General features: G+C 50.6%; 3 protein-coding genes across 3 annotated transcripts; all 3 read right to left on the bottom strand.

Moving 5' to 3' along the window:
- Positions 1 to 4,088: 4,088 nt before the first annotated feature.
- CTRU02_203879 (uncharacterized protein) lies at positions 4,089 to 6,003 on the bottom strand (the record flags this gene model as incomplete). The annotated part of the gene is made up of 5 exons (XM_070204277.1): positions 4,089 to 4,271; positions 4,327 to 4,428; positions 4,480 to 5,227; positions 5,285 to 5,764; positions 5,819 to 6,003. The coding sequence occupies 5 exons, from the start codon at positions 6,001 to 6,003 to the stop codon at positions 4,089 to 4,091; spliced, it is 1,698 nt and encodes a 565-aa protein (XP_070062040.1).
- Positions 6,004 to 8,391: 2,388 nt separating this feature from the next.
- On the bottom strand, positions 8,392 to 9,549 carry CTRU02_203878 (putative extracellular dioxygenase; the record flags this gene model as incomplete). Its single annotated transcript, XM_036722452.1, has 1 exon — positions 8,392 to 9,549. One exon carries the CDS (start codon positions 9,547 to 9,549, stop codon positions 8,392 to 8,394), a length of 1,158 nt encoding a protein of 385 aa, XP_036586058.1.
- Positions 9,550 to 11,140: 1,591 nt separating this feature from the next.
- On the bottom strand, positions 11,141 to 12,162 carry CTRU02_203877 (3-oxoacyl-(acyl-carrier-protein) reductase; the record flags this gene model as incomplete). Its single annotated transcript, XM_036722451.1, has 3 exons — positions 11,141 to 11,597; positions 11,652 to 11,982; positions 12,036 to 12,162. The coding sequence occupies 3 exons, from the start codon at positions 12,160 to 12,162 to the stop codon at positions 11,141 to 11,143; spliced, it is 915 nt and encodes a 304-aa protein (XP_036586057.1).

The raw sequence follows: 12,162 nt of genomic DNA, 5'->3' as shown, positions 1-12,162 counted from the left end.
TCGGATCGAACCCATTCTCGCAACTCGGATAGACCAGCTGGTTGAAATTTTTTTCATAGCGACTGAAATCATTAGACGTAAAAATGGCGATTACAGAAATCAACCAAGAACTGCAAAAGGCCGTGGCCTCTCATCTTGTCATGTAATTAAAACAAGACAAGTTTATCAGTCTGTTGAAAGAATATCACAGGTTCTGTTTTCAAACCCTAGTAACCGTTGTTGAAGAAGCAAAACACCTGGGCTAGTATATTCTGTACTTGAAGCATACATTGATACCTTGTTAAATGAGGAGTTAGTAAGACCAAAGTCCCGGTGTGGCGGACACTGACAAGATTGCAATAACTGCGTTGTGCTGTGGTTGTCCTTCGATTGGCCATCGAGTGGCCATTACTCAACCGGGAGGGCTGACCACCACTTCCCCGAACAGAAACGCTTATATCGATCGGTCACATTGCCTTTTATTAGTCACATGGTCCCAAAGTAGGAATACAAGAAAAACATTATTACATTCACCGGTTGGCGGCAGGATGGTGCGCGCTTGCCTTCGCGATGTAGAGGCTCACGATAACTAGCGTCTGACTTCCTTCCTTCTTTACCCTCTCACTTCCCTCCTTCCTCCCTCTAACTGAAAGTTCTTGTAAACGGATAGCCCTAGGAGCCCACAGAGCGCAATCTCTACCTATTTTCTCTCTGCGACTGTCGCCCACCGTTGTGCACCGAAGCCTATGGTGCCTATCAAAGCTAGCATTGCCCATCGAAGTCACCCCATCGAAGCCCACCGAAGCCAGCCGAGCCAACCTAGCTACATGAAATCGAGCGTGTTTTTTACGATGCTGGTGACGAGTTGAAGCTGTTACTAGGTGCGAAGCCCCCCTTACAACCTGCAGCCTCTGGCGACTTCCGCTGCGTGGGGCCTCTTGCCTGCGGCGCCGCCACCACCACAGCTTATAACAACCACAACCACACGATGATACAATATCGTTACTATATATAGCTCTTAGTAAGGCTTAATTACTTCTTGAAATTCTTCTAATACCGATATATATCAGACGTCGTCATCACAATGCACTGCGGTCTTGCATCAGAACCCGCCCTGTCGAGGACACTCAAGCTCTGCCGACTTCGACGGCAGGTGGTAGTCAGCTTGGTCAAAATACGCAAGAAGAGATCATCATCTGGTTCTTGCCAGCTACAAACAATCCAGAAAAGTACTGTTCTGTCAGGCGGAAATGGCGAGACCCCAATAGGGGCGAGGGGCGTTATTTGTTGCATATGACAAAGGCCGACCTTGCTGAAGCCTTTCGAGGGGCCTGTCGAATAGCGAAGACGAACATTCAGAGCCCGAAGACTCGAGTTGTGTGGATGGGTCTCGGTCTGAGTTGTGGATAGCCCAGCAAGGCAGGTGCAGTCAGGACCAGAAGCCGAATCCGGCACCCATTTCAACCTCTCCCAGAGCGTTAGGGCAAGGTAAGTAAACCTCCTGTCCAATTCGCTTTTGATTTGCCTCTTTTCCCTCTGCAGAACATCTCTGATATATTACAAACCTTAGTATAGCGTGACAGTTCCCGCGATATCCCTTGAGGACTCCCACAATCTCGACTCTCTCTTCTGGAAAACAACCGCGCTATTTCTCCCCAAAATAGGGGAGGACTTTAGCAGCCGTTACGCCCTCCTGTCTTGCCTGGCTTATATCTGAGTCGTCTACTATACGCAAACCTAAGAAGAAGACAGACCCTAAACCAATTGACAGGTGAAGTTGGACAGAGAGAACGCAGATAGACGCTTCCTATAGGACCGACGTCACAGCCTTGACCCAGGCAATCAGTTTCTTCAGTCAGCCTCGTTCGGAAGAGGAGCTTGTCGACTTCTTGCAGAATGTCCCGGAACATTCAGGCTGGACCCACCCTCTCATCAAAGCCTTCAAACGTTACCAAGGGAAGCATGCTGTCCTGGTTATCCTCATGTGCCCCAAGAAACACCAACGCATGGACTTCGATATACCTCCCCCTGATGACACTCTGTTGCTATTCCAGGGCGTCGTTATCCTTATATACCTAAAGAAACAACAACGGATGAACTTCGACGTCCCTCCTCCTGATGACACTGCCTTTACCCATGCACTTCTGTTGCCATTCCAGGACTTCGTCAGAGACTCCACAGGACTGCTACTCATCGCAGTCAATTTTCGAAAGGAATGCCGTCAAAAGTACGAAAGATGCGCGCAGTTTCGTGATGATGAGTTCATTAGACTCGCCCCTGCTACCCAAGTTGAACTACTGATTGCTCGGAACGTTTTATCCAAAAGTGTGGGCAGTCCCTTTATCTTGGAACGCAACGGAGTTGTTGTTCTCAATGCGCATGACTGCTAATGTCTGTTTGAGCTTAGAAACTGAGAATGGTCATCCGGAGGAAATCGAGGCCTTGTATAAAACAGGCTGATTAAGATAAGAAAAAACATGTGTCGAACACGGGAAATGGCGAGACCTATCCCATACGGGGCATGGCAGGATTTTTTGTGTCATTTGGTATCTCAAAACATACTTGTCTGCATTGGCAACCCCCAACATACAGAGGAGAGAGCGCATACGTGTTTCTTCTATTGGATGAGTTGTTGGTTTCGGGGCTCATCTAGCTTTCAGTGGTAGGCTAATCGATAATTCTTCAGGTTAGAAGTGGCTTGGTACCTCTTGACACGTTGGGAATGGTCTGGCAGATTTCGCACGGATGCTTTTGACTCGATTGGAGTGGTGATTGTATACCAGGATGAAGTACCAGTCGTCTTGTTAGCATTTACTATGTTCAACCGTACATGGTCCATATCAACGCATCGGGTCTCCAGTTTGATGCATACCCCCCTACCAGTAGAAGTGAGACTTGACTTCGGTTCTTGAGTGATCATTCATGGCACTCAAGATGACTGATTAACCCCAACAGGATTGGACACATATTTTTGGCGATGTTTCTTCTGTCAATAGTGGCAACATTGTCCTTGTGTATACGTAAGATAATCACTAAAGGCGTAAGATGCTAGAAACATTGAGTTAACTAGAGATTAAGTTTCGATACCGAGAGCCCAGATAACGACAATGTTTTCTCATGATGTTCGAATAGCCATGATCAGTGACAGTCCCATGCCAATCCATTCGAGGGCATTGACGTGTTTGTGATAGCAGGAAAATCTATTGTTAATGATAAATAGTGCGGTCAATCATGGAATCTATCCACTTCAAACGCCGCGAGAAATATTGGGATTTGAAAGACCAACAGAAATCTCCGTGCCTCCAAGGGCCAACGTATTTATGAAGAGGCAGAGTCGACTTGAAGCCTGTTGATGTTAGAGATGATTGGAGATGACAGGTTGTTGGGCGTTCGAGCTTAATGACTGGGACGGATATATCTGTGTGTGTCGCCCATGTTGTGAGTTTCTGTGCTGATGTGAAGTAGTTAAGGCTCGCGCCAGACTCGAGGTGTTTTATAGATATAAATAGTTGAGTGGGAAGATTTTAGTCGAACTGTATAGAGATCTTGGTCTTCCGAGTATCCGTAAGTTGAAACTGTACGGAAAGTGTCTCCCTCCAAAACACCTCTCGTCGTGTAGTAATATCTAGCAAACCGACAAATATACACTTGTTTTTTGAACGGTGGCACTAGATCCACCCGATTGGCAGTCATCGCTCGTCGCCGCTCAACGTCGAGGCAAGTCATCTGAAAAATAACAAACAACCGAGTTTGGGCATTAGAGGACCTTGCGCATCCGTATAGGGGAAGTGTCATGTTATTCTACTAATATATCTTTGGTCGCTAAATGGGTCGCGGTTTGGCTGATAAGTCCATGAGTTTAATACCTGGGGAAGAAACGCAGCTGCTCCTAGGGGAAGTTAAAGACAAATTGATAAGCAAGAGCCGAGTTGTTATAGCTATTCTAGTAGTCCGTGCAAGTTGTCATCTAACATTTAATAGTACTGATCATCTTCTCATTATGTTCCTCCCCGTTGTGACAAGAATAACCCCCTTCCTCCCTCCCTCCAGTTGACGCCTCGCTATTTCTGCTCAACAGAAAAAGAGTTTTCTGTACATATGGTGGCGAACTACTCAAATGTGATGAGATCTTCCATCTCTTCATCAGACTGAATAGCATCTGTCGTCGAAGAAGAGACAAAAGGGCGTAGTGTTCTGGGCTCAGCAGGGGCGGATGACTTGCGCTTGGCAGGAACAGACATCTTAGGCTTGATAGGGCTGGGCGCGTTGGGATTTTGAGGCATCGGTATCTTCTAGCGATTGATGAGTACATGTGAGATTTCAAATGATGGATAATAAGAAGCTTACCAAGGCCTGCGGAGCCTGACTTGTCCCCAAAGACGGTAGAGCGTATCTGTCGTCGATGGAGCCGGGCTCCTGATGCAAAGTTGCAGTGGGCTGTAACGTTATCTGATACAGGTCAGCCTTGGAATGCATTGGAAGCAAGTGAGCGAGCCTTACCGAAGGTTGAGCATGGTAACCGTAATCCGCGTACAAGCCAATCATTGCCCATCGCGTTATGATCTCTGATGGGATGTTGATTTGACCAGGAATATCAGTCCGCCAAGACGCTGGTACTAACTCCGCCATGGCTTGCTGATTGATAGGGAGAGATAGTTGAAAAGTTGCCGCCTGTGAAGGCTCTGTACTCTTGTGCGGCTTCTTTTCGATAGGAGAGACCGTCTGCCACGTTGTATTAACGCCAGTTGTAGGAGTATCAAAGGGCTTGAATGGTTTGGGTGCGAGAAGTGCTTTGGGGTCGTTCAGGGACTTGTTCCAACTGCTGAACCTAGAGGGAAGCTGTGGAAGGGGACTTCGGTTACTGAATGTCTGATGAATCTGTGCCGGAGTGAGGAAGCACAAAGCTAAAAGGATTTCCAGCGTGAAACAAGCATCCATACCAGCGTTATGGGTGAGGCGTGTGCTGGTAGGGTTGTGATCGTTCGGAGTAATTTCGATAGGTATGCCCAGAGCTTCCGCCACACGGCCCACATCCCTGCCGTCTCTCGGATTCCCACTCGACGGAAAGCGAAGGTCTAGTTGGTGTGCCAACTGAAGATCCCATTTGATAACACTGGCGTCGTCCTTCGAAAACATATCAAGGCCGAGGAGCTCGAAAAGGCTCTCTTCTAGTCTAGAGTTCCACGTCAAGATGACCATCTTACGCAAGGTTCCAGCTTTTTTCTCTTCAGACGTTCGGTTGAGATTCCTGGCGGTGTCCTATCTCGCCTGAATAAGTTCACCAAGTCTTGCCAGGGCGACGAACTTGCTTCGACGGTGGGCTCCGGAGTATGGTGATGTCCCGTGCCTTTCTGCATTGCATCTGTGACCGTAATGATCGTTGAATTCGTCCACGATCCAATGATCCGTCCGGGCGCGCTTGGTCCAGTTGTAACCACGATCGCCAGGATTGTCGAGGCACGGGGCAAACGTGAAGTCGTCGGATCCTGATGATGCGGCTGGGGCTTGCCCAGCCGCTACACGGGCTGCCGACGAAGACGACGACGACGACGATGATGACTGCTTGAGAATACCGTTTTTGATATGTCTCATGTCCAAAAGGCAGATACCAAACTCGGTAGGGACAGGGTGCCTCATCCCAACATTGGGCCAGATCTTCTGCTTGCACAAGATCTCGAAGTCGATAGCGAAGAAAACATGATCACCTTGCATAACAAGTTGCTTCATCTCGTGTGGCTGCTCTGACCGGAGTGCCCTGGGGGCAAACTGTTGGCCATATCGATCACTGAGAGAGAGAAAGTCAGTGTATTTCTTGATAGTAAGATGGAGAGATTCTCACAGTGGCTGGGCCAAGAGACCAGGCTGCTGGTGCCAAGGTCCTTTGACATGGACGGGTGTGGCTTGGTTGAGCACAAGCTTCAGAGATTTCTGTTGACCGGCAGACGAGGGTTGGGGAGTGGAAGGAAGAGATCCGCCAGCAACTTTGCCTGCGTCACCAGACGGAAACTGCGAGGACCGACTCATGGTGCTTGCTATCGTGCAGTTAGCATCATTTCATGACGACACTGGCGAATAGCCTACCTACGAAATCTGAAATCGAGAAGTAATTGACTTGAGGAAGTTGACGCAGGTGGCAGTGTTGATGTCTGTCGATGATGGGGCTGGGTGAGGGATGGAAGGATGGAAGAGAAATCAAGCGGGTTGGGAGTCGCAGAGAGAAATGGTTGACGAGGGATATTTGAGAAGGAACAGTTGAGGAGGTGGCTTTCTATCCAGAGTGCCTTTTGTGGACTGCCTAGGGCTACCCGTTTACAGAGCCCTTCTTCAGTTAAAAGAAAGGATATTTAGGAAAGTAGGAGAGAAGTGAGAGAGGAGAGAAGGAAGGAAGGAAGGAAGGAAGGATGAAAGGGAGTCAAAACTAGCTATAATGAGCTTCTGCCCCCACGAAGGCAAGCGCGCACTCGCTCCTGCCGCCCAGGCGGTGGCAGTAAAGAGTATTCTTCTCCTTCCTCCTTCGGGACCAAGTGCTTGATGAAAGGCAATGTGACTGACGGCAAGTTCGACCATCGCGAGGGGGAGATGTCGAAGATTTAGTAATAGTGTGTTGCTCGACTTCGACCGAGGGCCGGATGAAATGGTCGAGCTTACGCTGGCTAGACTCGAATTGGGAAAGACGCTTTCTCTTGTTTCGACCCGAACCTCCAGAGGGACCAGAGACCGGCATGGTGGGAGACAGAAGACCAGACTAACAGAATCTTCATGACATGTATGAACAACACTTGATGATTGAAAACAGCGCACCGGGCACGCGGAGGGTAAGAGAGGGGTGGCGAGATTAGTTCCCATAAGATAAGCAAGGCGAGATACTACCACTTTCTCCACCGTTGAAACATGGAGAGAGAACGAAACGTCGTAAACTTAAGCGTGAATTCTAAAGCAGGTACCGTATATGATAATTTTAGTTAGCCATAGTCGTTCGTTTTATCGAAAGGATTGTGCTAAAGGATTAAGTATACCTATATAGGTCATAATAAGAAAGTGTCACAGTCCTACTGAACGGTCACCAGGGGCACGTGTTATCTTATGTGCCAGCCGTACCCGTATAAGAGACGCCCATGACAGCATCACAGCTAGGAGGTTCAGTCAATAAAAGAATCAACTGCTTATACCTACGTTTATCGATTTATCGTTATTTATTGCCTTGTGACCGTTTGTTTGACTTCAGTACTATTCTGTTTACGTCTCCGTTCTTATCACGGTTCCGACCTCTGCCTGTTGTTGCTACGTGCTAGCAGGAAGAACTGTGATAGAAAGTAAAGTAGTTATATCATTAGAATAAGATAAAATGTAAAGAAGACTCTTAGAAAATACCTAGTATTTATAACGTTTCCTCTCACTTTTTACCTGACGAAAATATCGTTGTCAAGGTCCTTTATTAGCCCCCAAAGATGATGTACGCAACAGCGTTGTTTACATCAATAAACACGTGGAGATCTCACCTCTGGCTCGCGCTGGTATGTTTATCTTACCAATGTTTCCGTTCATATGTCCTTCTATTTCCGCCCACACACTCTCGTGGACCTGGGTTGTTAGAAGCGAAACCAAGGCCTACCGGCCCAGTAACGTCAGTCCATACTGAGTCGTTAGTCATATCTGTAATCCCCTAAAGCAGACCGTCTACAAACCGAATAACACTTTAAGCAAACTGCTTCGCTAGTAACCGCTTCTTTCTTCTTCACAGTTGACACGATCCCGCATTCCTAGCACGTCGTCCATCTCCTCCCTCCTTCTATTAACATACTCGTCCTGCTTTCGCTTATCCTGCTGAATCTGGGCTTCGATACGTTCACCCTTGGAAGCCTGACGACGAGCATTCTTTTTCTCTCGTTAGACCATAGTATCTTTTCCAACCAAGCCTTTGAAGTATAAGAGTATTTCAGTCGCAGTGTTGTTCATGAGGAAGCCAACATCAAAGACCGGATTAGGCAGTATAGGAGGGACAGAGGCTACAGAAGGCGGACTGGGAGAGAGGCGTCCCTCACGCCTGTCCCCGTCCACAGAAGCTACAGGTTGAATATACTATCGACGGGGTTCCTCTAGACGACGTGTCTTTGTGGGTTGGCCGCAGGAGTCTCACGATACTTTGGAAGATACCAATGAGGCAAATGACCTGCTGTCGCAAAAGTCTCTGCGTAAAGAGAGTTGGTTAGGTGACTTCGGCGTATCGTAGGTCACTTGAATTCTTTATGCACACAAAATTCAAGAGGATCAATATTACTAACACCAAATTTTATTGGCAGATTCTCATACTTTTCTGCTATACTAAGTTCGATCGTTCCAAACATCCATCGCATGCGACCCCTGCCAATCACGTCAACTCCTTTACAACCCCTTAAGCCCAAGTCAACGTCTTCAAAGAGCACGGACACGGTTCGCAGCGGCGGCGGAAGTCACGGGGACGACCGACGTCGTAGGCCTAGGACCACCAGGACCACCGGGTCCGCCGGGGCCGCCACCCTGGCCGTCGCTCTGGTCGACACCACCACCCTCGTGCCAGTGAGCAGCCGCCCTGACATTGTCGTTCAAGTCCGCGGTCGTGTCGATGCCGATCGTGATCCAACCGAGAATGCCGTCCGACAGGTCGTCGCCGAGCTTGACGTACTTCACAAAGGGGTCGAACGCGGCAGTGGCCTCGTCGGCAGCGATGGAGTCTTGGAGGTTGGTGGTCAACGGTTGCTGGTTACTGGCGTAAGGGGCCAGCGCCTCAACCTCGGAGATGAGGCTTTGGTCGAAGAAGATCTGGCCAATGTTGCGGGCCGTGCCGCCCTCAAAGGTACCGTTGGGGAGAACCTCGGCACCGTCGGTAGCCATCAGGTGAATGTGAACCGCGCGGCCAGTGTAGTGGCCGGGGAAGATGGTGTCGAACTCGACGACACCGTCGTCGTTGCTCTGCTGCACACCACGGCCGTGGGTGGTGTTGAGTCCGCCCTGACCCTGTGCGGAGACGCCAGAGTACACTCCCGTGGCGTTGCAGTGCCAGATATCAATGAGCTGCTGAGGGACAGCGCCGCAGTTGTTGACGTCGACAAACTGCAGGTCCAGGTGGACGGGCACGCCACCCTGGCCGTCGGTGATGTCGGTGCGGATGAGCTCGCCCTCGACATAGTACGGTCCGATAGTGACCTCGGGGACGAGAGCGCAAGTGGCGTTAGAACCGAAGATCTCTTCCAGGGGTGTGTCGAGGTTGTAGCCCGCATCAGAGAGATGGTTGATGGCGGCCCACTTCTGGAGGTCGGCCTGGGAACGCTTGCGCATCTTCTGGCCACTGAGGCCACGGGCAGCACGAAGGCGCTCCGCGGTAGCCGCACGGCGGGCGAGGGCACGCTCCTTGAGGGCCAGGGCGGCTGGAGAGTTGGCGCAGGCGTCCAGAGCACGTTTGCCTTGGACCGTCACGATATCGCGGAGGGCGAGCTCGGCGGCGATCTCCTCAGCGGTAGTTCCATGGGCAGCGACGGTGCCCAGGAAGGGGGAGATGGCCAAGGCCGCGGTAAGAGCGGTGCGCAGAGCCATTGTAAGAACTGTCGAGTGAAGGGTATCACAAGCAACCAAAAACTGACTGTAAGTCAAGGGGTAAAGGGCTGGAGTTGAAGAGCCTGATGGGATGAGGAGTTCGTCTCATGAGAGCGCAACCCATCTCTTCTTATATCATTCATTTTCTTGGCATCTCGCGATTCGTGTTTTTCCCACTTTGGTCTAGCATCCGTTGGGTTATTTCGTCGACGTCTTGGCATCGCCGTGTTGTGCTTGGTAACAACCCCCAGCAGGGAAAAAGCAGAATGTGTTGCAAAAGCAACAACGTGCCGCAACCAAGTGACAGAGATACTGTCCCCACACTCCCGTAGACCGGTTCGCGAGACATCGTCGTCACCTTCCGTCTGGGTGTTTCGCCGGATTGCAAGATGACGAGGAAGGGGTGTTTTAGCCGCGGAAGGTAGCGTAGCATATCTTGGCGCCTCCGAAGTTTGATATGGGACTTGTATTCCGCTATCCCCCGGCGTCCGGGGTTCATCTCGTTCGGATGTGGCTAGTCGTGATATCCAATAAGCTTGAAGGCAATTGCAATTGCGTTGTTGCTGAATCAAATTGCTTCCGAGCGTGGAGAAGGGCGGTGTCATGTACGGGGACGGGGGCGGAAGGGGGTGTGGGGCACCGGGTGGTCGATCTGGTGCATCGGGATGTGGGAGAGGCTTGGTTACGCGGCCCGATCCAGGCCAGGAACGTGTAGGAAAGCAATGAAAAATAAGCAGGTGAAGAACCTGTGAAGAACGAAATTACGTGGACGGCGGGTTACAGTCCGTTTTGCCAAGAGATCTCGAGGGCTCTTATGGGTTGCTGTCATGGTAGATCTCTATTGCGTGAGTTTCATGTTCCAGGGGGGGAGGCTTTTTGGATTAGAAAGCCGTTGGAGAGAGGTCATCACCATGGGCCTAGATTGGCCGGCAGTTATGGTTGCGGGTACTCGGTGAGTGCTTCCGCAGCTGCAGGCAGCTTATGCTTGATTGTTGGTGCCCCCCGGCTGACCCCTTGGAATGTGTGATTCTAAATGGATGGGTGACGCGTCATGAGCGAATGAGGCAGACGTGAATGTAATCGACGATGCTCTATGGGGAAGGCGGACGTCTGGAAATAGGGGAAACATGGAGATATAGTTATTATGTTACCCACTAAAGAGGGCTCGGAGAGTATAGTCAAGGATGGAAAGTGGTAATGGCATCCAAAGTCGTTCAAGATTGTCGATGTTTCTAACGCAATCCTGGTTATCGAGGGGGCAATGCAACCGCCGTCTCCTCTTCTCCTCCCAAAGATGGGCTTTACCGGTCTTGTATGGAGTCAAGACAATGTCACCCCCATTTTGGCGTGCTAAGGAACAAATAGTCCGTCCTTTCAAATTCGGTAGCATTGTCGATATTTACCGCCCCCAAATCCCGCGGCCCACGGACGTCCATCTTCCCCTCCTCTATACTCCACACCATGATTCATGCAGGCACGATTCCCTCAAACTTGCCCTCGGTAGAGATGATGGATTGAAAGATGTGCCTGTGTAACACATAAGTACACAAACAAAATATGCCTTGACGCAATTTCTGCTCGGTTGCTCGTTTTATGCGAGCTTCCCAACAACGTACGGGTGTCCTGCACTCAGACCGCCGTCAACTGCCCACGCCTGACCGTTCACATAGCTGCTCTCGTCGCTTCCGAGGAAGAGGGCCACTCGCGCGATCTCGTCGGCGTGGCCGCCGCGCTTCATGGGGTTGATCTGGCCGATCCTGCCCTCGGTACCCCGCGCACGCGCCGTATCGTACATGAGCGCCGTCATGCCGGTCTCAATAAGGCCGGGGCAAATGGCGTTAACGCGCACATTGGTGCCGGCGAGCTGGTAGGCGGTTGTTTGCGCAACGGAGATGACTGCCGATTTCGCGGCGGAGTAAGGGGTTGTGCCAGCGTTGGAGCGGATGCCGGCGACAGATGCGGTGAGGATAATGCTTCCGCATGGTGTCTTTTTCTCAGCGGAGGTTTTCTGCATGGCTGGGGCGGCATGCTTTGCGGCAAGAAAGACGCTTGAACGACGGGTCAGTATGAGGAACGTGTAGGAAGACATATCAGCAACTAACCTCAATACATTTGTGCGTAGGTTCTGCATGAAGTCCTCCTCGGTAATATCGGTAAACATATTATGAGGGCCCGTGATGCCAGCATTCGCAAAGAAGATGTCTAGCCTGCCGTAAGTTGTAATCGCATGGGAAACAACCTCCTTGACGGCGCTCTCGTCAGCGGCGTCGAACTGGCGGGTATGAACCTCGACGTTGGGGTAGAGGCTGTTGATCTCGCGTTTATGGTTTTCGAGGTTCGTGTCGACGAAATCACAAATGTAGATAGCTCGAGCACTGTTCTCGGCGTACTGGTGGGCCGTGGCGCGACCGATACCCAGGAGTGAGTTGGCACCTACTCAGGTGTTAGGATACCTATTCTGGAAGAGCTCCAAGTTTTAAACTGACCTGTGATGATGATAACCTTGCCTTGGACGCGGGCCGCTGCGGAAGGACCGGCGACTTTGACGATGGGAACGGGGCCGTCCAGCTGCTTGCCGAGGGCCTGGAGTCTTTGCTGCGCTTTATCCGCCAT

Source organism: Colletotrichum truncatum (genome assembly GCF_014235925.2).
Source record: "Colletotrichum truncatum strain CMES1059 chromosome Unknown Contig_0002, whole genome shotgun sequence".
Classification (NCBI taxonomy): domain Eukaryota; kingdom Fungi; phylum Ascomycota; class Sordariomycetes; order Glomerellales; family Glomerellaceae; genus Colletotrichum; species Colletotrichum truncatum.
Note: the sequence above shows the minus strand (reverse complement) of the source record. Positions and strands in the feature narration are given on the sequence as shown.